The sequence below is a fragment of the Athene noctua genome, chromosome 5, assembly GCF_965140245.1.
Source record: "Athene noctua chromosome 5, bAthNoc1.hap1.1, whole genome shotgun sequence".
Lineage (NCBI taxonomy): Eukaryota > Metazoa > Chordata > Aves > Strigiformes > Strigidae > Athene > Athene noctua.
The window spans coordinates 28,686,248-28,708,998 of NC_134041.1; the positions used below are offsets into that span (position 1 = coordinate 28,686,248).

Here is a 22,751-nt window from a genome sequence, read left to right on the forward strand (position 1 = left end):
CAACACCAGAGCACTGTGTGACTGAGTGGCAATTTGAATCAATCCTGCTGAAAATTAACTCAGAAAACAAAGTTCTTCAGCTTTTCAGTGGTGTCCTGTACTTCACCTGACAGAAGCAACTGTGAAACAGCAACCTTTTTCGAGAAGGGTCCCTAAGAGGCAGGAATACCCTTTGCTGGAGATATCCCAGCTCTCCCCATCACTCCTTCATCTGTTTGTTCTGCATCACTGGTGGAGATTATCCTCTCCATTTTCATCCATTTCCCTATGTCCATCTGATCAAGTAGAATTAATCTTCTGCACATAAATCACTTAGTTCAGCCAGTGACACTGCACTGTTGGCACAGGTCAAGGGGAACAACAATGTATCATGTAAGCAGCACAATGAAACTTCCAAGAGCTTAAATTTTATGTTGATTCTTTAGCGTAGCCAGAACACTATGAACTTTATGAACCTTGAAAAAGTCTATACAACAAAAAGCACACATTTAACCAAAGGCAAAAATGCATTAATGGATTCTGAACAGTGACACTTTGTTCAATCTGGACTGCAGTTAACATTTTTAACTTAAACCAACCTAGTTTCACTCTTGACTCCCTGTTACCGGACTTGCACACAGGGCCCAAGCAGTCATGCAAAGGTTTAAGTGTTGCAATTCAGAATAGCTATTTTTAAAATTTTTGGCCAAAGTTCATAATAATGGCAAGTTTTATCTTCAAAGTACAAAGAAAAATCAATTTGGGTGTTTACTTCTGAGTACACACACTTCTCAAGTACTTAAAACATCATGTTTCACCACCTCCCTCATTTCCCTCCCCCCCCCAGTTATTCCCTGAGCTTGAATCAGCACACTGAATGATGTTTGACAAATGCACTCATTACATCATCCAAGACCTTCAATTCAGAACCAAAAGGCCCTGTCCAGCCAGATTCTTACACACAAGCTCTAGTGTTGCCTCTCTGAGGAGCATCCCAGGAACTTACCCCACAATGGGCACAGCAGTACCACACTCCAGAAGGTTCAGGAGGAAATTCAAAGCATGATAACTCAGGAGGGAAAAAACCAAAGAACCAAAAGGCTGACAGAACGAGGGCCCAATTCAACAGAGTAACTGAAACATAGGCATAACTCAGTTTTCCAGGGCTAAAGCCCACAGCTGAAGCAGGCAGCCCTGCAAGTCAAGGTCCACGTCTACCAGATACCATGGCCCATGAGCAGAACTCTCAAGACTACCAAACCAGATACCACTAGCAGCTTGTAACTTTATACAACTTGCTCCATTGACTAAAATCATCAAAAGGTCCAACTATCCATTTACTCACACCACTTTCATTGCACACAGTCCTACAAACTCACCTAAAAGACACAGAATTTGGATGGTATTACCTTTCTTCTTTCCCCCCCCCCCCCAATTATTCAGTCACCAGTTGCTATGAGAGCCTAAAATTCAGTATAGGCTTCATATAAACGCATATCAAGATAAAAATTCAGGAACATTTTAAAAAGCAAAGTTGATCAAAGATTGCTTTGGGCTTAAATAAAAGCACACATTTCACCATCTGTACAGATTTGTAGGGTTTTACTATATTGTGCCTACCTACTGGAATCTAGGCATTAGAAAGCATCCACACTCCATCAAAAACACTTTACCAGACTTCTTAGCAAACTATTAATGGATGCTAAAATATCACTGGATTTGATAGGAGAAAATGGAGAGAGTAATGAACTGTCAGGAATTTAGATCATTCACTAAGCATTCTGCATGCTGTCCGAAGAATCTGAAAAACCTCACCAATTACAGAACAGTTTTTACATGTCATTTACTTTCCTTTTATGGAAGAGTTTAACTAAGTTGTAAATCTGAGTAGCTGTTCCTAAAGTCATGCAATTCCCAGGAAGGCACATAAAATGTCCATCATTTCAAAATGGAGCAGATGAATCAAGCAACTAAATACTAGTAGAGCAAAAAGAACATAAAAAGTACTCGGAAAAGAAAAGTTATTAACATTTATTTATTCAAGGAAGAGGTAAAACGCTCTTACCGTGCTACCACCAGGAACTGGTCTATCTGCTTGTCTACTAGCGGGTTAAAGGCTTCCCAAACTTTTGTTTCAAGTTTTGACTGATCTCTTCCATCATCCTCACCTGGATGAAAAACAAACCAGAAATGCTCAGTATGGCCTTTTAAAAATAAACATTCTAGATTTTTTCATCTTACAATAATTTAACTGCTAACCCAGCTCAGTCACTCTAACAGGCTACAGGGAAAATTTAATTCACTCATTTGTCTGTAACCATTTCAGCTTGACAGACACAGAAACACAGCTCGTCTAAATCGAGCAATCAGATTTTGAAGAACTGGTTTCAAAGGACACGTGTAATGGGAAACTGAGTACATTCTTCACCCAGCTAGACAATGTCTCTTCAGCCCCTCTCCCCAGCTTCCTTCTTTTTCTCCTTTATCTTGCAGCAGTTCCAGGAAAACAGACACACTCTCAGCTGCTCCGAGCAGGCTACTCTTGTAGCTGGTTCAACTTGCATCAGCTGTTTTCTAAGGCGGAAGTCATGGCATCAGACTCCCTTGCTATTATTTTCCTGACTCTACACAAACCAAAATATCCTGGAATAACACAGGAGCTACTGAGGCTTTTTCTTCTTTTTTCCCGCTTCCTTTAAAAACATCTGGAGATTATCCTTCTCTGAAGCTCTGTGTTGGCCCACTGAGGGAAGAGAATGCCTTTCAAATTACTTCATCCTCACTTAGGAGGCTTGCCCAGCTGCTGAATAAATACCAGTTCCACAGACAAATTAAACAAAGAGTCCTGACCAATTTGTTTGCCTATTCTAACATGAGGCTAACAATATCAGCAAAGTTTCTAAGCAAAGACAGAAGCATCTCATTGATTTCACATCTCTGCCCATACAGTCTGTAGAAGGTCCTTCCAACACAGGACACAACCCCTGCTCTCTTAAGAAAAACATACTGACAGACATCTCCCCATCCATTACATGAGTCTCAGAAAGAAGAAATTAGATGCCAGTATTCCCCATCCCTCTGTTTTTCACCCACTTTTGGATCTATAGGGTAGCAACACAAAGACAAATCTCTAATTAATTACTATTGGTAACTAGGATTGATTACTGCTACTAATCCCTTTTTCCTTGGGCCAGGGTCCTTGTGGTCTTACTGCTCTGTGACACAGTGGGGGCAGGCTGAGGTCTCACAACACTTTCAGGCCAACAAATTCTTTCTCCTGCCTGTTCTGCAGGTGAGAAGTCTAGGCTGGCAGCCAGCACTTGGGATGGGGAGAAGGCTTGGAAGAAAAGGCACCCGGCAATAATGGGCAAATTGATGAGGGGAGACAGCATTTAACTGGCAGTAATTTGGGAAGGGTTCTTAGAGGGAAGTGAGGCTTGATTAAAAACACAAAAAAGCTTTACAGGCGCAATGAAAATTTGTGTTTCCCATGGAAATTCTGAAATCTCTTAATAAAAAGAGTGCAAACTCTGAGAGAGCCAATTAATTCAATTTGTTTCAACAACTTTTATGATTTGGACAAACGCCCGCTTGAAGACTGGTTTGAGACATAACTAATTGCGTTCAGCAGGCAACAGCTTCAGTCACCAACAAACCAGGCCACTGCTGTATGCATGGCCTGGCAGTGGAAACCTCCACTTCCCACAGCTACACAGGCCACAAACACAGAAGTGGCCACATTCGACATAGCCTCTTGACAATTTAAATAAATGATGGAAATTACCCTCTTTTAGTAAGTCTGTTATATCTGCCTGGTATCTGTTTCCAACTCGAATCTCTCCTTTATCAGCGAGTAGGGTCTTCTGTTGAGGATCATATACTAGTGAATAAAAGAAGAAATCCTAAAAATAAAACAAGACCAAAAAAGTAAACAGTATTATTAACTTTTACTTTCAGAATTGCATACATACTATCAAGGTTTTACATTTTAAATCTGGTTTTATTACCTCTACATAGATTTTTAAAACTGGGTGAACAAACAATAAGTGAACCACCAGCTTTAAAACCCTATGTCCAACAGTGCCACTTTCTTCTATATTGTAACAGCTCTCCTCAAAAGTAGCCATTCCCTTAATACACAGTCTTTGAAGTTCAAGTGAACAAAGCTCCTCTTGCACAAACAAGGCTCAGAAGGGCCAGGAGATAATTTTTAGTAATATCAGCTGTTTCAGAACACAAAATTGCACTTTCCCATATACCAAAATAGCAATACTAGATGCTATTGACTTATCCACACAGAAATACTGGTACAAACTAAAGTGTAACTTCAGAGCATTACAGCCATACTAACAAAACACCCCATAGGGACATGAAGCCCCAGACAACCTCAGTGGTCTTTGCTGGACTTGCTCCACTACATCAATGTCTCTTCTGTGCTGGGAGGCCCAAAACTGGACACAGCACTCCAGAAGTGGTCTCACATGAACTGAGGGGATGAATCCCCTTCCTCCATCTACTCACTACACTCCTGCTAATATAAACCAAGATGTCCTTGGCTTTCCTTGTCACAGGGACACACTGCTGACCAACTTCCTGTTGGCCACCACTGAAGCTTAAATCACCGTATTTTCTTCTGCTCATTGTTAGAATAGGGGTATTAAATTTGATATCAGCAGTAATTAGCTGCAGGTGCTATTGTTCAAGTAGATTAGAAAAGGGCTAAAAAAAGCTGCCTGACTTCTGTTGCCTGGGTGTGTAAAATTAAAGCAAGAAGTCATACTATAACGAGAACATCCTGCCAGAAAGAACACAGCCAAAATTTTAACTACTTAAAACTGCACAGTATAAGTAATTAAACTTTTCTGCACAGATAAGTACTTAGCTATAGCTACTGAGTGACACATTCGAGACCAGGTATGCTCTATCGAAGTATAGCATGAAATATGGGGCAGGAAGAGAGCTCTGGCAGGACATGAATTAACAGACCTTTCATAACCTCCATCCACAGCAACACCATTAGCAGGAAAGAAAGGTTTTTCTGAACAGAAACACAGGACATGAGATGCGCCATTTCTGACATCTCAGGTTTCTGGCTCATTTTCCCTTTCCCCATACTTCTGTGTCAATAGCAGGCATCCTGTTTAAATACATCTCATTTCATGCTCACCTCATTTTCCCTTTCCCTATATTTGTATGTGTCAACAGCATGCAACAAAAATTAGGACAAAACCAGCATCAGTTTCAAGCCCTGTTCATCTTCATGAAGAGGTGGCAAGGGAAAAGAGAGTCTCCCAATCTGTCATACAAAGCCCAAAAAAGAAAGAATCACTGTGAGTTTCCCCAGTAACAGGGCAAAAATTCTGAGGGCTAGGGCTTCAAAGGTACATTCTAGTTCTGTTGCCCAGACCTACACATTAGACATATATTCATTTAAGACTGATGCCATAGAGGTAAAGTGTCCTGTGTTTTCTTTGCATGTATAATGCATCCAGCATCCAGTTACAGGATTTAAGTGTTAAACATGGTATTTCCTGCTCAAATTTTAATAAAAATCAGCATTTTTTTGGGAAGAAATGAACATCTATGGAAGGGAGGAAGAAAGACAGAAAGGAGCCAAGCAAGCCAGCCAAACCTGCTTTGTTACCTAAGAAAGCTACTGCATGAAATGGTATCACCTATGCAGCACTGCACAAGAGTCAAGACATGAATTCACACCAATCTCCTTCAGCAAAAAACATGCCATTTCCCCACTATGAAAGCACAAACTCCAAGGGCCAGAACAATCTCATCTTATGTCACAGTAACAGGATAAAAGTCATAGCTAACACTTTGCAAAATGCTGTTCCAACACCCAGCCAAGCCAGCTGCAAGGGTTGGGTTTGGGGTGAGGGGGATTTGGTTGCATCCTAAATGTATGACGTTTTTGAAAAAGTTGATTCCTACTCCCCCAGGCACCAGAGTCAAATTACATCAACCTACCAAGAGAAAGAAGCTTCAGAGTTTATGAGAACTCATTTATATTATAGCTGTGTAAAGAAATCTGGGTCTCTTGCTCCCTGACATACACAAAATTCAAGATACTACAATATTTTGAGAATGTATTGTTGCATAAATAAAACATAGGAAAAGCTTTTGTCTTGCAACCTTCCATGTTATAAATACAGTGTTTTATTTGTTCCAACTCCAAAATATGTAACTGTAGGACAAAGTGCAACATTAATGCTTTTCGGGCACATTGCCCAGCAAATACACAAACCAAACACTGTAGTATAACAACACCATGGGCCCCAAGGAAGGCCAGTCCTACAGGCAATTTCTTAACATAGTCTTTCTTGGCCAGGGAAAGTCATTCACTGTGGAGGGGTTTTCTCCCATGGTATTTGACTGTTAGATGCCCTATTGCTTCTCTTTCATTGATTTTATATTGATTTTATTCTTTTTGATTGATTATCTCTACAAAATAAAACCCATTCTTGTCTACCAGACTCAGGTCATCTTTTTCTATCTTGTCCAGTTTTGTCTTGAATCAAGCAGGTTCAATGAAAGAATTAAAAGCCTCTGGGCTGTTTTCCCCAAGCAGATCCTCCTCAACAGAGAAAAGGTGGAAGTTTAGGGGCTCAAGTGTGAATACAAGACAGACAGTAATCCCCAGAGATAATGCAATACCACTGTCATCTTTTCCCATAGAAGCACAAAAATCAGCTCATGCAAACTGAATGGCATTTCTGAAAACATTTATTAAAGGTCAGTTTAGTGCCAATGCAAACTATAGTCTAAGGAACAAAGCAGATCCTTGTATACTCTAAAGAGTGCATGAACTCTTGATCACCACTACATGATAGGAACAATTTTCAGAAGAATTTCACAAGATGAATGATGTTCACAACAAAATAACACAGCTCTTTAAAATCCTCCATACTCATTTTAGCTGTCAAAACTGTGTATGCTGAATTTACAGCAGAGAAGAAAAAGAAGGGTTTTCTCTTTTAATTTCAGATCCCAGAAAACACCCAACATGTTTGGAAAAATTAAAATGACCTGCCAAGAGTTAAAATTAAACCATGACTTTCTACTTCTCCAAAGCGTTAGACAGACACATATGCTCAGAGCTTCCCTACCCAAGCCCCTAAACTACCTGTAGCTATAGCCAAGAACCAAAGTCACTACAAAACGGCAGAACAGGAAAAAGAAAACAGGCTCAAATTGAAAGTACAATACAGAGATAGTAGAGAAATACCTCTGCGAATGTAACAGAGAGATCTTCCTGAGGAAGATTACAGAGAGAGGGTGGAAGGAGGAAAACAGAGATAACACAAATGTCATTTTGCTATGCTTACTATCTCCCTAAAAATTTCTGCCTGCATGCTTAACCTCCTTCAAGGCAGACAGCCTCATGCTGAAAACATACTTTTAGTGGTCGTATCATATAAAAAAATGAAATTACAGATTCCCTAGAACTGCTTAGGCTTTATTGACAGAAGCCATGTTAAAAAGACCCAAAAAAGATTTTGAACAAATAGATTAAGGGGGGGAGGGGGGTGTAGAGGAAAGTAGGAAAGAAACAGTTCAAAACAATAGCATCCAGTGCTAGGAATTCACCAGGCAACAACTATCTCCTTTTCTTAATCTCTTTAACCCTCCACCCAAGCACATTTGTGTTCCTGAGCTTTTAATTTCTTTACCATCTGTCCAAGTTAGCATGGTATTTTGCTGTGGTGCAAGCTAAGTGACAGGGCACATTCAGGGAACTCTCTCATTCTGTGAAATCTCTAAGTGCCTGCTCCGTTTTAAAAATAACCCGCATCACTCATCTTACATTTTGAGAGTTCAAAAGGATGAAAAAAAGAAATCTCTTTCTATTCCTACATCTGCAACTGAGAAGTTACATGTTTAGAGGAAGCCAGCAGCCAGCTCCCTTCCCTGTCTCAATGTACCTACCTGTAATATTAGTGATGATGAAAAATGTGCCACGAGCAATTGAGAACAATCACTACTTAAAAGTTGGGTACTAGTAAATCTGAAATAATTTCAGCTTGATTAACTTTTTCTTTCAAATTGGCATATCCTAGACTGCTACCTGGTTACAAGTATTTCTGAATACAACGGCCCTTGTTTGATGTGCTGCCATTTGGCAGCCCTGAGCAGACTTGACATGTTTTTGGTTTCACATTCCAAAGAGAAACCTAACTATTTAATCCTTGTGCTTTGTTTAAAATTCTCTTAAACTAGAGTATCAGATTAAAACTAATCTTATGCTTAAATAAATACTAAAGAAAGCTAAAAAAGCATTTAAAAAGAAAGCTCAACTATGAGACAGACTACAGTAAACTCCTTCCAAAAAGTGACCTGTTTTCTCCTTGTTTCTTAAAGACTGGTAATGACTGTTACTCTACTTTTTTTAATTACAAGATTTCCTCTTTTGTATAACATTTTAGCATTTTCAAATCCAAATGTAAGGCTTGCAGATGTATTCAAATAGTAATATACATTTAAAAGAATTAAAAGTTAATTAAAAGTCAAAAAATACCTGAAAAAGTAAACCCCAAAGTTTATATTCTGTATAGTGATTAACAGTGCAAGACAATTCAGTTTCAAGTGTTCAGTTTGAAGTACCTTTAAAGACTCAGATTGGGTAAATTTCTGCAGGACTCACAAGTTAACTGATAAGCAGTTTTGCAAGGATCTAAGTGTCTTGTGGTGGCATATGAAGGACTACAGGTAGATTATTTTTAACAGTGAACTCAAAAAAACAGGGAATCAAGCTCCTCCAAAATCTGAGGCAAGATAAAGCTTAAACCTTATTAACAGAAAATGTGTAACATTTCAGGATAAAGCAAATATATAGAAATACAGCTTGTTGGCTGGCTCCCTTTTCTACAACTACTGTATCTCCCACCCTGTCTTGTCTGGGGCATGAGCCTCCAGGTTTGAACTTTCAGACTGCCAGGCTGATGAGCAAGTAGGGCTCTCTTTACAGAAGGAGAGGCAGCTTACTGTCACAAAGATGTAACAACAGATCTGGCCACTAGATACACGAAGTTTTATATCAGAATGAAAATTGCATGGAGCCTAAAGCTTCCCACTGTCAATGCCCAGTATGTGTAGAAATGAAAGAACCACCTTCTTTTCAGAAAACTTGCTAAGTGCCACCAATCTTAAATTGAGCCAGAATAAACTGTTCAAGCTTGACAAATTACAAAACAGTTCATACCTCCCGTTCCAGATATGATTTAAGGGATTCTGTCTCATTTAACAGAGTAACGCTGCATTTGCCTCTAAAAAAGAGAAACACATTTTATGAAAAAACATCTTAAATGCTCATGCGATTCACAAGATGGTATTACTGCAGTTGTACAGAGAATTTAATCTTACATTGAACAATACCTGAACAATAATACCTTTTAGGTTTTTTTAATAAAAAGCACTAGAACAAAATAGCCATTACCTAATGTGGGTGGCTGGCAGAGATTCCAGCTGTCGTGAGAGAAACAACTCACGATGTCGTAGCTGGTGCTTTTGTTTCTCTGGTAAATCAACCATTTCTGGATTTTCCATCTCTTCTTCCATTTCTCCTAGTTAAAAAGAGACAACATGGATCATCAAGAACAGTGCAAGTACTGATTATGAGTGAATCAGGATGAGGTGCTCCAAAACCTTTGCTAAATAATACACATTATTTAGATTAAATCTAACTTCATCTGAACCCTCACATTTCAGCCAACTGAACAATTAGATAATTAGTAGAGATCCTTTAAATGATGGCTGTGAAGAACCGCATTTATTCACAACTGGCATCAAAGTATTCCAGGTACACAGGTCACACTGGCTCACAAAACTGAAAGTCACACAAATCTACTACCAACAGACAAGCTCCAAAGAGACCTGCTCTTGGAGATCATCACTGCACTGCAAGATTCATTAACAAGATGACATGTGATGTGTAAGGCAGTAAAAGCAAACTCTTTCCTCTTTGTCAGCCATCAGCTATCTTAGACCCTACTCCTCTTTCAGAATATTACACTGTCTCATCCCAACTTCAACTTTTGCAAGAAATGCCCACTGAAAAGGTTAGTTTATTTATTTAGTGTATTCTATTCTCTTCACCCCAACCACAGTCAATAGATCACAGTCACAAGATTAACTGAAATGGAAGTGCCTGAGGCCAATCTGGCACCCCAATCTCCCCTACCACACCACACAAACTGGACAGCAGTACTCCTGCATTTCAAAAGCTGGCTTTATTCTGCAGTCAGGATCCACCATCTCTGGCTTCAAGCTATCCAATCGCCATCTAACCCGTTTTTAATTGAATGCCGAAGTAAATATATGAAATCACATCCACACTAATACACACCTGATCCAAACCACATCTCTAGGAACCTAGTTATTAATATGCTTTGTGTTCATCAGCAAGTACTCTGTCAATTATGCAAGATAAAGCTGTAAAAGGAAAAATATTTAAAAAAAGACAAAAAGAGAAAAGCTTCACCATGATGAAGGACTGTGAAAGAAAACATCAGACTTTTTCCTTCTCTAAGAAATTAAGGCAGTTACTGCATTTTCCAAAACCATGGGAAAAGTTTCCCAGACTGCAGTAGAATGAGCTGTAAAGTCTCATACATGAATTGTAAAACTCTCATTTTATGGCAGCAGTACTCTCAAAGAGCAGACTTATGCCTGCAGCTTAATTCAACGGTTGTTGCCAAGAAACATTTCTAGTCAGAAACACATACAGGCACAGTTATGATTTATATACCCTTAAGATTAGTTAACTGTAATCCTCATAGCTGTCCCAAAATAAAGCAAGCAGAGAGATCTCCATTTTATAAAACACTAAAATTGCATTTAGTTTTAAATAGGCCACTATTATGCCAAAGGGAGTGACAAAAAATTATGTACCCTTCAGGCTCCCTGCAATTTATCACTGTTTTACTGTCCTGGAAAAAGACCCATGGTTTATATGCCCCTCAGGTAAACTGTCCAGCAAGGAAGGAAAAAAATAGTAGCATAATTAAACCAGACTACAACATACAATAGCTCTTATACCATATGAGCTGTTAAGCATACAGCAGTATGAACTTACATTTTAATATTTTCCTAGGAACTAGAACACCAAATTTACATTTGTGTCACAATTTCATGGTTCTGCAATTTATTTACTGAAGTGGATTCTGTTTTAGTTGAAAATTAGTATTGTGGTTGCTGACCTACACTATAAATATACCAGCAGCAATCCACAAACAAGTCAGCAGTTCCAAGCTATCTTGCCTAAAAACCGAAGGATATACAAATGAAAAGGCATTCATGCCTGCACTTACAACAGTTCTTGAAGAAAGAGTAGTGCACTGTGTAATGCAGGAAAAATAGTCTAAGGAGCAACCTCAAACAATATCTTCAGTAAATTTAATAGCCTACAGCTTTTAGAAATGATATATTTTTAAAAAAATACATCAACCACTATGTACCAATCAGATCTACAAACAAAGTGAAACCACCCAGCATAACCAAGCTAATCTTTGGGACTGCATTCCTTCAGGTAGGCTCATCTTCCAACTAGTGTTTTATTTCTGGGTCTAGCTTTTGTAATAAAGTAAGGAAGGTGGGAAGCACACATTTTCTTCTTATGCCAGCTCCACTATGCACAGCCTTTAAAAATAAAGCACAATACTACTTTTCTTTAAAAAAAGACAGACACTTCTACAGGTAACAGCTCCACACACACAGAGGTGAAAGTTATCGTTCTCAAATACAGAGGTAGGAATATTCCAAGAAACAACAAACAAACAAATCTACACAAACGTCTTCCCTCCTTTTTCACAGCCATGATTTAGTACTGAAGAGAATGAACCTGGCAAATGCACTTGGAATCAAGGAAAGCAGGAGAGAATACAAGGCTGGATCCAGCACAGGAACCCCTTTGCCTTACTAAAGTCACACGAAAGTGTCTGACAAAACTGTAACTAATAGCACCTCACCACCTCTGTGCAGACAGCAAAGGCTTAAGTCAGACTGTAAACCACAACAGGGGCTCGCCCAGCCTCAGGTTCCAGGACAAGCCTGTGTGACACATCTGTGTTTCACCTTCCTGCAGTTCAAGCACTCAAGCTCTAAGTGAAACAGACTTCCTTCTCAAGAATGGTAACCCGTGAGAAGGACCGAAGTCTCCAAAAAATACAACCATATATATGAAATATATAAGAAATCTTTTCAGAAAGACATGCCTGCATTTTTACAGTACTGCAGACTAAGTGGTTATGGGAATGCAGTAGGTGCAGTATATTGGGACTTCAATGCTCTCATAAAGCCTTACTTAAAAATTAATCTCTTTGCTTGATAGATGTGCTCATGCAGATTTAAAACTAAACATTTAGTCTTAATGCAAACAGTAATATATCAGCTATGCAGAAGTAGCCAGTGAAATGCTTCAAGGAGTGTACTAGATTAAGTATTATTTGATATTTGATGACAGTATCATTAATAGCACATTAACAAAGCTCAAAGACGACTTATATAGGGAACAAGAGACAGGCAGATTGGACACAAACAGCAAGACTCATGTGAAAGCTAACATATACTGGGAAAAATAATTAGAAAGAGTAAACTTTGAGTTGGCAGGAGAAACCCAAGAGGCAATAATTGTAATTTAAAATGACTGGGTGTATGAGATGCTAAATTAAACATCAATATTTGCTAGACAGTAGAAAGAACAGCAATTTGCTATAGATCATATTGGGCTCTCTACAACATCAGAAGTAGAAAGCACCAACCCTTTCTCTGAGTGTCATAGAAGCAGTTACATGGCACAATTTGGAAATGCACAAGGCAAACAAGATACAGAAATTAGGTTTAGAGAGCACACTAGGTTGTCCAGCCTGGGAGACAGTCTGTAGCAACAGGAGAATTAGTTAGCATGGTTATCACTACAAAAACACATAAAAGAAAAAAAAAACAAACGGGGTCAAAACATTGGGAAACACAGTAAAGCCAGTGCTAGTGACCTGCACAACAGTTATTCTGGTAGCGAAGGAAGCTTAAACTCTTGGTGCTTTAACAGCTCAACTAAGGAAGGACATTACAGGAGTGCTGCATTTAAGAAATGAACAATACAACACCACATTCCTCCACCCAGGTCCAGTTTCAAATGGTCTATATTAAGCCTCAGTCTTATTAATTTTCTCTCTACCAAAACCCAGATACTGATTTGTAGCTATAGAAAATACGGTGAAAGTTTTAACAATATAAATCCTTATACCTTGACACTTCAGAAGGAGTTTGCCACATTGTCAAGACGTCCTACTACAACCCCTTCCTAAAACTTGTGATCATATTTAGCAGCCATGGACACTATTACTGGTAGCACCAAGAGCAGGCACTATTTTGGACACTAGGCGAATCTGTCCTGACTCAACCACCCCCAGAAGGGGAAAAAAAAGTTTCCTCCTCTCAGTAACAACAGAGCCAAACTGTCATTAGTGGGCTAATGAATTTGACTCCTCTTAAATCTGCATGTGTGGTGGTGTGAGAAAATGGAGGACAAAGGGAAGAAAATGGAAGAAAAAAACCCCAACCCTCATTTGTGAAGCTGTTGTCAAACTGCATTTAGACTGGGTTATCTAAATATAAAAGAACCCAAACCCAACAGACCCCCCCACCCCTACCTGTTTAGGCACACAGGTCTCATGCAACTCAGGGCCTGATTGAGCAATGACACCTCACTGCTGCAAGACATTTATTTTTAGAAGCTTTGGCATTTACAAAACCACTCTGGAACCCAAACACCAGCTGCTGAAATCTAACCATAAACCTGCCAAACCGGCCAGCACTAACTACTCAGTTCTTCAACCACTACCAACTAGCTACTCATTGTTTTACAAGTTAGGATAAACACTTTTAATGAAGCTAAAACTGTGGTCATAAGACAGGTCACAAGTATCTGCAGATAGTTGGGGGTGGATCATTAGAAGGGAGGATAGGAGGTTGTGTTCCTGCTGTTAGAAATATTTACTTAATTATGTAAGAAACTATATAAAAACTACATATAGAGAAAATATATAGGCACAACATCTGACAGTAACCTGAGGAGTAAAACTGTCTTTCTCGCTTCTCTTCCATCAAGTTCTGCCTGCAATTTTGTTTGCATACAGTATCTATCTTAAACCACTACAAAGTCTCTGGGCAAGAACATTAAATAGACTCATACTGGTGCAGCAGGTTCATTTCAGAAACAGGTGGAGAAACTCCCTAGAATAATTTGCGAGGTGATTAAAGAGGCTTTTGAATAAAAAGTGCTAACAGTGTATGGAGGCCATTGTAAGGCTGAAGATTTATAGGACAGCCCAGACAAGCTTTATATCATGATAAAAATAGTAGGATCACAGATCAAATCCAAGAATCCGGTTGCATACATCAGGTACTAATTTACAGTCACCAACTACAGAATAAGGTGCTTACAAATCATTTCTCTTTATAAAGAGTTATGAAAAAGACAATATATCTCAGACTTGTCTGTTTCACATATCTGATGGATTATACAAGCTAAAGCATAAGCGGTTTTTAATTTTCTTTTAAACTTTGCAACATTCATTTCACAATCACATCTTTTTTCTTCCTTTATTGGAAGAGAAAAAAATATTACAAAGTATACATATACTTTTTTCCATTCACATTCTGGCCATATCTTCCCATTACTTGGCTCTCTGACTGCACTGATCTCAACAGTAGGTCTAAAATAAAGGCATCTTAAAAAGAAGACTGTGTGAATCCAGAAATGTCTGCAGTCAGAAAGCTCCATTAATCAGCTGAACAAAGGCAGTTAAAAGATCAGCGATGCAGATACGTACATCTACTGCAAATGCATCAAAATGAGGCAACAGGAGACTTTATGGAAATGAACTCAAAGTCAGTGACAGTGTTGGGTATCTGTGCTAGAATCTTAAAATCCACAAAATTTAATTTCAGCAGGATGTAGATTTTTTTTTTTCAGAGTAAAGAACTAATGGCTGTCCAAAAGCTTAATTTTACTCTCTTCTCCATCCTTAAGAAGAGAGGCCACACAACAGCATATCTATCTAAATAAATGGAAGTCATTTAGTAGCAATTTTATTCTGCACCAGAAAGAAACATACTGAAAAAAATTTTAGTTACGAATGAAATGTACACTAAGTGACAGCATCAGTTGTCTCTGGTGGCTCTATTAATAGGATTGTGGTATAGAAGAATTTTCCTGTCTTCCAAACACAAATGAGTATGAACAACGAATTATTCGTTTACATTAAAAAAACAACTTAAATTTCTTATCACAGAAAGAAATCAGTCTTTGCAAGTTCAAAGAGCATTTATACAGGTTTAAATGTTTTTCATTTTCAGCCTCAGACATGTGTTTCTTTGGATCATTCCTACTTGCTTACTTTACTAAATCTAGAGAAGTGAGATACAGATGAAGGAATCAATCAATAGTCATATTGTTTATGGTGAAGCTCCTATTAAGCTTCAGTATTCTCAGATAAAATGAATACTGCTGCACTGAAGAGATACCAAAAAAACCTTGCCTGCTACCCCAATTCTGCAACACAGGCAAATTTCATCTCAATGGTAATGGGTGCAATGGAGGGACTTATTCGGACTTGAATCTACAAGAGAAAATACTCCAATTTATCAATAAGGGGCTAATTTTGCTGTGTGTTTTCCCCAGTGGCTCTACAGCACTGAGAGAACACAACAAGACATATTACATCCATTGTTAAAGCAGAGTATCTGATTTAAACAATCCCCATGCAGCACAACTATGTAGATGTGTATTACATATACATCACAGTCTATTCATATACACACCAAGAAGCACATTAAAAGACAATGATGCTTGGAAGCTAAATCATAACTTTGACATGATCAGACAGATCTGATTGCTGCTTCTTCATTTATGTATGTGCCTTGAATTACAAGGATTGATACTGCTGTCCATGTTTTTTCCTCAATTTTAAGCAATCTGAACAGCTACATCTCACATACTCCATTGTTTACAAGTAAAAACAGTTTAGTAACTCTACCTGCTTGTCTTTTTTTCCCCTTTCAACATATCTGTTTTGTTAGTACTGTGTCCATCACCTTGCAAGGACGAGACAAGAGTGATGTTGAACTGGCAAAGGAAGGTGCAATGAACCTAAATCTAATCTTCATTGGCAACAAGAATGGAGTCAAACAGGCTGGAAGCAACTCAGGTAAGATGTCCAACTTCACATAATATGTTGCACTATTTCTCCCCCAGAGATGGATGCCCCCCTTGAGAGCCAGCTAGTGCACCATGTTGACACCTCCTTTGGAGTTTAGAATGCACAGATCTACAGTTACTTGTCTCCTATTTTGTGTGTTGGTTTGAGCTTTTTTAATCCATCTGGGTATTTTTGCAGTATCCGGCCTTATAGATTTATATAGGCAAGCATCTAATCTATGCTGACATGTAACTGGTTTCTGTATACACTTTTTAGTATTTTAAAACTGTTTCTATAACTGAGGGAGAATTGTAACACTAAATTTTTGTTTAGAAATAAACTTCCATCTCTACTCAGATAGCTGTCTCACATGCCTCTGATCTCCTTGGTGAAGGAGTAAATGCCAACGTAAGTTAACACAACATTCTGTAAAGTAATTTTTAAAAAAATCAAGAAATTAGTTACACAATGCATACATGCAAGGGAGGCAGATATAAGATAGCATGAACAATCCCCTGAATTTTATGATAGTTTAGTTTCATGCCTTTTTTAAAAAACAGAAAGTAACTACAGTACTCAAAAGTTTCTTCCGAGCTTAGACATTTTTTCCTAACAAAAGACTTGAAATATTCAAAATAGCAATAGTATGACCTAATGCAGTGCTTTTGAAGTGTATTTACTGAGCATGTTCAGATGAAAGCTATTTTACTACAAAAAATATTAATATTGAAATTTAAGGAGAATTCCTCTTAGCCAAGTTTCAATCTGGCCATGTTTTAAGTTGGTTTCCTATGATCAGTCTATTTGATTTACTCATAAAGAAAGTTTGAGGGTTTGCATTTTTTTTTTTACTCTACTAACCAAACCAATTAATTCATGAGAAGTAATATATGAGACAAGGAGAATACTTCCTCTCACTACAAAAATTAAGAAATTCACTTCTGTAGGGCAAATAAGATGTCTTCAGTCCTGTGCCCACCATAATCAAGCCATACACCAAGTTAAGTTTTAAAAGGTTTAAGGGAAACTGCATATAAAAGTTCTATCCAAGTTTGGCTGTTTTTTACAGAAGCAATCTGAACACAAACAAGCTTACTTGCATGTTTGTCTGCCAATACAATAAGCGTACTGGATATGTCTCTTCTTCTGTAGAAACATACCACCTTTGCTTCCACATTTCCATTGGCAGTCTGAAACAGAAAAAAATTTTAAAATGAGCACAAATACAAGAACTGATCTGCATACACAGAACTAGGAACTTCAAAAGTAATTTGGCATTTTGCGCAAGAGCTACATAGCATCGCCTTTTAGCAGCCTCCAGCTGCACACACATTATCTAACACACAAACTCTGGTGTGATCCGTTCCAGGGTAGGGAAACTTTGGCCCTTCCCTCCCAATTGTTTCCGCAGGATCACCACCTTTAGCAGTTACAGACGTTTCAAATAATGAGAAGAAACATCTACCTGCATCTACAACATATTAACAAGCCACTGATACTTTTCAGGTGATGCCTACATTAAGTAGAATTCAGAAGCATCTTTAAAATCCTAATAAAAATAACTGTGAAATGTAACAGAGTTCAGGTTTAGGCTGTTCTCCAAACTCTGTAGGACAGGAGGAAAGCAAGAAAGAACCCAGCCATTATTACTTTCACAAAAGAAATCATGTAAGATTTTCTTTCTTTGACAGCACTGCTGAGCTGAACAATGACCCCCACCAAAAAATCATTCCAAAAGGAGAACCAAGGAAGCTGCACCAGAAAATAAACTGTACACCAGTGACAAGATACCACCAAAAAAAAAAAAAAAAAAAAAAAAAATCTGAATTTTGGAAAGGTTTGGAAATTTTTTTCTTAGCACTCTTAGAATGAAATAGGTGATCAATCACTTACAAGATGGCACCTGCCAAATTGTGAAACTGCCTTTATACAAACTCTAGGGAAAATACACACACTGGTTTGTAACAGCCCCAGCTGATCTACTGACTCTAAAATAAATAAATAATGAAAATGTAAATTAAAATAATTGTAGCTAGAATTGTAGACTACTGAAGTGAAACTATGATGATGGCACACAGTTTAAGAAACTAGAAGATTAAGATACAAATTCCCCTCTGGGAAGCCTCCAAAAAAGGCAGTGCACCAGCAATCTGTCCACAAGAAAACAGAATAAAAACTGGTATACATGCTTGTTGCTAAGATGTGAATGGAGGAAGTTTCATCTTTCATAATACCAATTTTCCTAGCGCAAAGAAAAAAAAAAATCAGACAATACATACATGCACAAGTATTTCCCCTTGCAGTCTACCATTTTTTGGTACAGAGCCTGCAGGATTTCTATCCTTTTCTGTTAAGTAATTCAGAATTTTTAAATTTTGAGGATTAAAATACAAAGACGGGAGCCATCTTGTTAAAACACTGCTACAGTGTAGAATTATCTATTTCACTTAATTGACCAGGCTTCACTTAACACTCAGGGAAAAAAGGCAACACAAGATACATGATTCATTTCAACCTGAAAAACCCATTTCAAAGAGTAGGTCAGAGAAACTGTAGCTCAAACAAGACTTGCAGCAAGATGAGAGAGCCAGGCTGCAAGTTCATTTTTCAAAGGGGGGGGAAGAATGAAGAGGGAAAAGAAGGGAGAACACCACTTTCCTAGAAAGTTGATTAACAAATCTGCACCCTATAGCTGATGGAATACAGCTATTGATACCTGATGTCTATGGATCTACTGGGAATATTTTAAGAATTCGCCCTTGTTTCATTCATGGAAGAGAGGCAAAGTATTTCCGCAAAAGACGTCCACCACAAAGGGGTTACAAGAATGTCCTAGCCTTCAGATTCTTTATTTGACATTATCTTTTCTCTTCCAAGTAACTGTTTTAGAAAGACATGTTGTTCCATCACTGGTGGCTGAAGAAAGAGATCTAATTTTAGTCAGTTAATTTAAATTCAAATCCAAACCAGCAATGTTACATTCCTTCTGTATGGGCTGCAATGGACATGCTGGTATTAAACCTGAGAAAGTGGCATGTTTAGGACGCAGCTAACGGCTTCAGAACAGTCCTTCCTCCTCAACTAGATAAAATCTCAGCATCGAGGGCTTCAGCTGGCTTCCCACATACCAGCTAGCATGCTTCCCTTTTAGATCCAATGAAGGGGAAATTTGGCAGATGAAATAATACACTGGCCCAGAAGACAACCAGCAAATACAAAGTCTGAGGAAGCAGGTAATAGTTCCAAACCTTCCTGTTGAGCAAAAGTCTTACACACACACACCCCCACCCCACCCCCCCGAAAGATCAAATTACAAAGCTCTCCATCCTCTAGGCAAACTGTTTTATTATCTTCATATCACATGATGCTGGCACGGAACAGAAGAACTGCAGAAGTCTCCTACCCTACAGGTGTGCATAATCACCTTGAGAATGACCTACCCTTGTCCCTCAGTCCTTTCATGCTAAAGAGGAACAATCTAGCTGGTCTGAAAGCATTCCAGAAAATTATCAGAACAAAAGTATTTTTAAGCTTCTAATGACGAGAGTACTGCTAAAGAATTGCTTTGATTTTAATCAAATCAAACAGTTCATAAATTCAATTAACTTCAAAGACTTGATGGAAGAAATTGTTTACCTTATTGAGCTCTTCTATTCTTCGTATCAAATATGGGTTACTTGAAGAATTTTCGAAGTAGACATAATCTGACAAAAAGAAAAAAAAACTCTTTAAAATATGCTAAACTGCTAGAAATCGAATCAAAACCTCACATGTATACCTGTTAGACACACCATATCAAATTAATTTCTTGGCACAAGTGGTATTCCAAATGTTCCTGCTAAATCCGGGATTTTAAGCAAGGAAATATAAAATCAGTGCCAGTATAAAGGAACATACATGAGTGCAGTCTAAAGGCAATGAACTCACTGTTGGGAAAAAAAATTTTAAATGGAGCTCTACTGTCAGTCTGGAAACCAAAGCACATGATCTTCCTTCTCTCTCTGATCAGATTATTTCCACGTTGATCACACTGTTGTCTTTACTGGCTGCTTAACAAAATCTAGCCACTTCTCACCAGCAATCTACGATCTTTCCTCTTTCCCACTAGCTCATCCTACATGTATTGCCCATTTACTTAGAACACAAATGGTTTCAAGTCTCTCTTTTTCTCTACTTCCTGGTCTTTTACACCTATATTAGCTTAGAATACCCTCAAAAAACTCCATATAGTAAGCTAAACAGGTCAGTAATGCTCATTTTCAAGCAGGATAAGTAACTTACAGGAAGAAAATGAGTTCTTTACCCAAAGTAGTGCCTTCAAAAAAATCAGAGCCATGAAGGAGTGCCATATAAATTATATCGTATCACTGAGCCCCAAGTTTAACCACTCGTTTTTACAGGTAAGGAAACAGCAGCTAAAGAGTCCTAAACGGATTTGGCCTTTATCTCCCAATACCCCAGAAGCCAAACCCTAAGCTTTAAGTAAGGCAAAAAGAGGGCTGAATTCACCATCCACTGCAGCCACACACCCTCAGGTGCTGACTTTTCATGCAGATCTAAAAGATTCCTTCCAAGACTATCTACCAAATTTAAGAGGATTTCCCTCCAGATTTCCTAGCTCATTTGTGTTTGGAGCAAAACACCCATAGCCCCTGGGCACAACTCAGGTAATCTTCTGCAGCGAACACATTAGCATGATGTTCCAGCGATGAATGGGCATTTAACGGTGGCAGCCTTTTGTAAATAGAGACAACGGCTGAAGCTGTTAGCCTCAATCTCCCCGAAATGCGTGTTAAAAAGACAGTGGGCATCAGTGATACTGTTACCTCCTCCGCAGCCCAGAGGAAGACACCCCCAAGGGCCTCTGCTCCTGAAAAGCTGCACCATGAGAGTTAACAATTCCCCTCTTATCGCCAGGGTGGTCAGGGAGACGTAAGAGTATTCACCCACCACGTTCTACAGCAGCCCTTCCAATTCCCCGCGTAACAACTACTCAAACTCCAGACGCCGGTATTTTCCGACTGCTGCTGATACGAGGAAATGATCACCTGCTTTGCAACTTACTTATAACATTTATAATGATTTCTGAATATTGCTTAATAATCCCTGCCTGAGACAGCTCCCATCACCCGCAGATCTCCCCGGAGTTAACAGCCCAAGCTACCTTCCACGAGAGACCCAAGCGCAGAGCAGTGACCTCTGGGACCTGCAGCTTCCACTCCCTGCAAACGACTCAAGTGCCCTCCTGACCCTTCAACGGGGCTGGGCTGCCTTAGGACAGCGGTCGCAAGCCAAGAATCTCAGGGGTTAAAAACTGTCACTTTTGAGACTGTAAAAATCGGTTTCCAAGCTCATCTTTCAAAAAAATGCGTCATAAAGTCATAAGTTGCAAAGACACCTTGACAATGAAGTTTCAGGCTGGTTTTGGTTGAAGGGATGAGTGACTGTGTTGCAATGCCAATACTCCAACAGTGTGCATCTTGGGTTCCCTAACCATGCAGTGTAACCACAGCTAATAAAGCGTAGAAATACATCAAATTTTTTATATTTCCGTGCATTCTGTGCTCCAGACCTCTCAGACTGATCACCAGCTACCTTCACACACACTAAGACGCACGCAGCTGAGTGACTCCAAAACTTTCTTCCCAACTGCAAGAGTCGATTTCTCTTAAACATCACTTCCCTATGGATTTTTGCCTGGAGAATGATCTCATCTAAAGAATTCTGATTAGACATCTGCATTGTAGAAAAACAAAGTTCTCAGAAACGGTTACAACATCCAGGTAACCGGATTCTAAACTTCCACTCCCAAGCACCCAAACTGTGTGGCACACCAAACGGGAAACAACAGGCTCAACATTACTATGACCAACTCTACCAGAAGTCACAAAACCAAACAGATATTTGGCAGCTTCAGCAATAACAACTGCTGACTGAAACAACAATGACGGGCATTAAGCAATTTACAGATCAGCAGAGTAAAGAGAAATCTCTCCCATGCAGAGATTTCTCTTTACTCTGAAGAGTAAAACTACAGCACAAAACTACTCACGCCCTACAAGGGCGCTGCGGTAGAGGATATGGACACTTCGAGGTGCCTCCAAGCTCCCCGGCCACATCTCACTCACCTCAAGGCTCCATCACACCTGGAGAAAGTTCAAGTTCTTTCCCCCACCCCTCTTGTTATTCCCAAGACAACCACCTACTCCTCACTTCAGGTACTTTGGCTGACACTGATGCAAAAATCTTACATTTGTGAACACTGTGACTGAAAATGAAAACTAAAGGAAATGTCAATCTCTGTCTTCAAAATATAACCTTGTCTCTAATTCCACAAGTTTCAGGTGACTGCTACAAATGTTCATAGTTCACATCATTTTTTCTAACGGCTTTTTTGTGTTTATCTGCATATATTCCCACAGACACGTTTTCAACCTCAAGTGAACATTTACTCTATTTTTTATGTAACTATAGTTTATTGATTGTAAAATCTGGTGTGGATTTAAAGGAAGTTTAATCACAGATGAACAGTTTACCAAATAATAGCCCATGGTGGTATCCAAC

The 22,751-nt window shown here is 38.8% G+C and overlaps 1 protein-coding gene across 3 annotated transcripts in view; it reads right to left on the reverse strand.

The window, feature by feature from the left end:
* MTA1 (metastasis associated 1) overlaps positions 1–21,095 on the reverse strand; it is a 69,105-nt gene extending 48,010 nt beyond the window's left edge. For all 3 annotated transcript variants that reach the window (XM_074906811.1, XM_074906812.1, XM_074906813.1), the window contains exons 1-7: positions 21,014–21,095; positions 19,824–19,891; positions 17,284–17,377; positions 9,425–9,551; positions 9,191–9,254; positions 3,764–3,881; positions 2,045–2,147 (exon numbers count right to left, since the gene is read on the reverse strand). In XM_074906811.1, coding sequence (XP_074762912.1) covers positions 2,045–2,147; positions 3,764–3,881; positions 9,191–9,254; positions 9,425–9,551; positions 17,284–17,377; positions 19,824–19,891; positions 21,014–21,074 — 635 coding nt within the window. In that variant the 5' untranslated portion in view covers positions 21,075–21,095. The remainder of the gene's footprint in view (positions 1–2,044; positions 2,148–3,763; positions 3,882–9,190; positions 9,255–9,424; positions 9,552–17,283; positions 17,378–19,823; positions 19,892–21,013) is intronic.
* Positions 21,096–22,751: the final 1,656 nt, after the last annotated feature.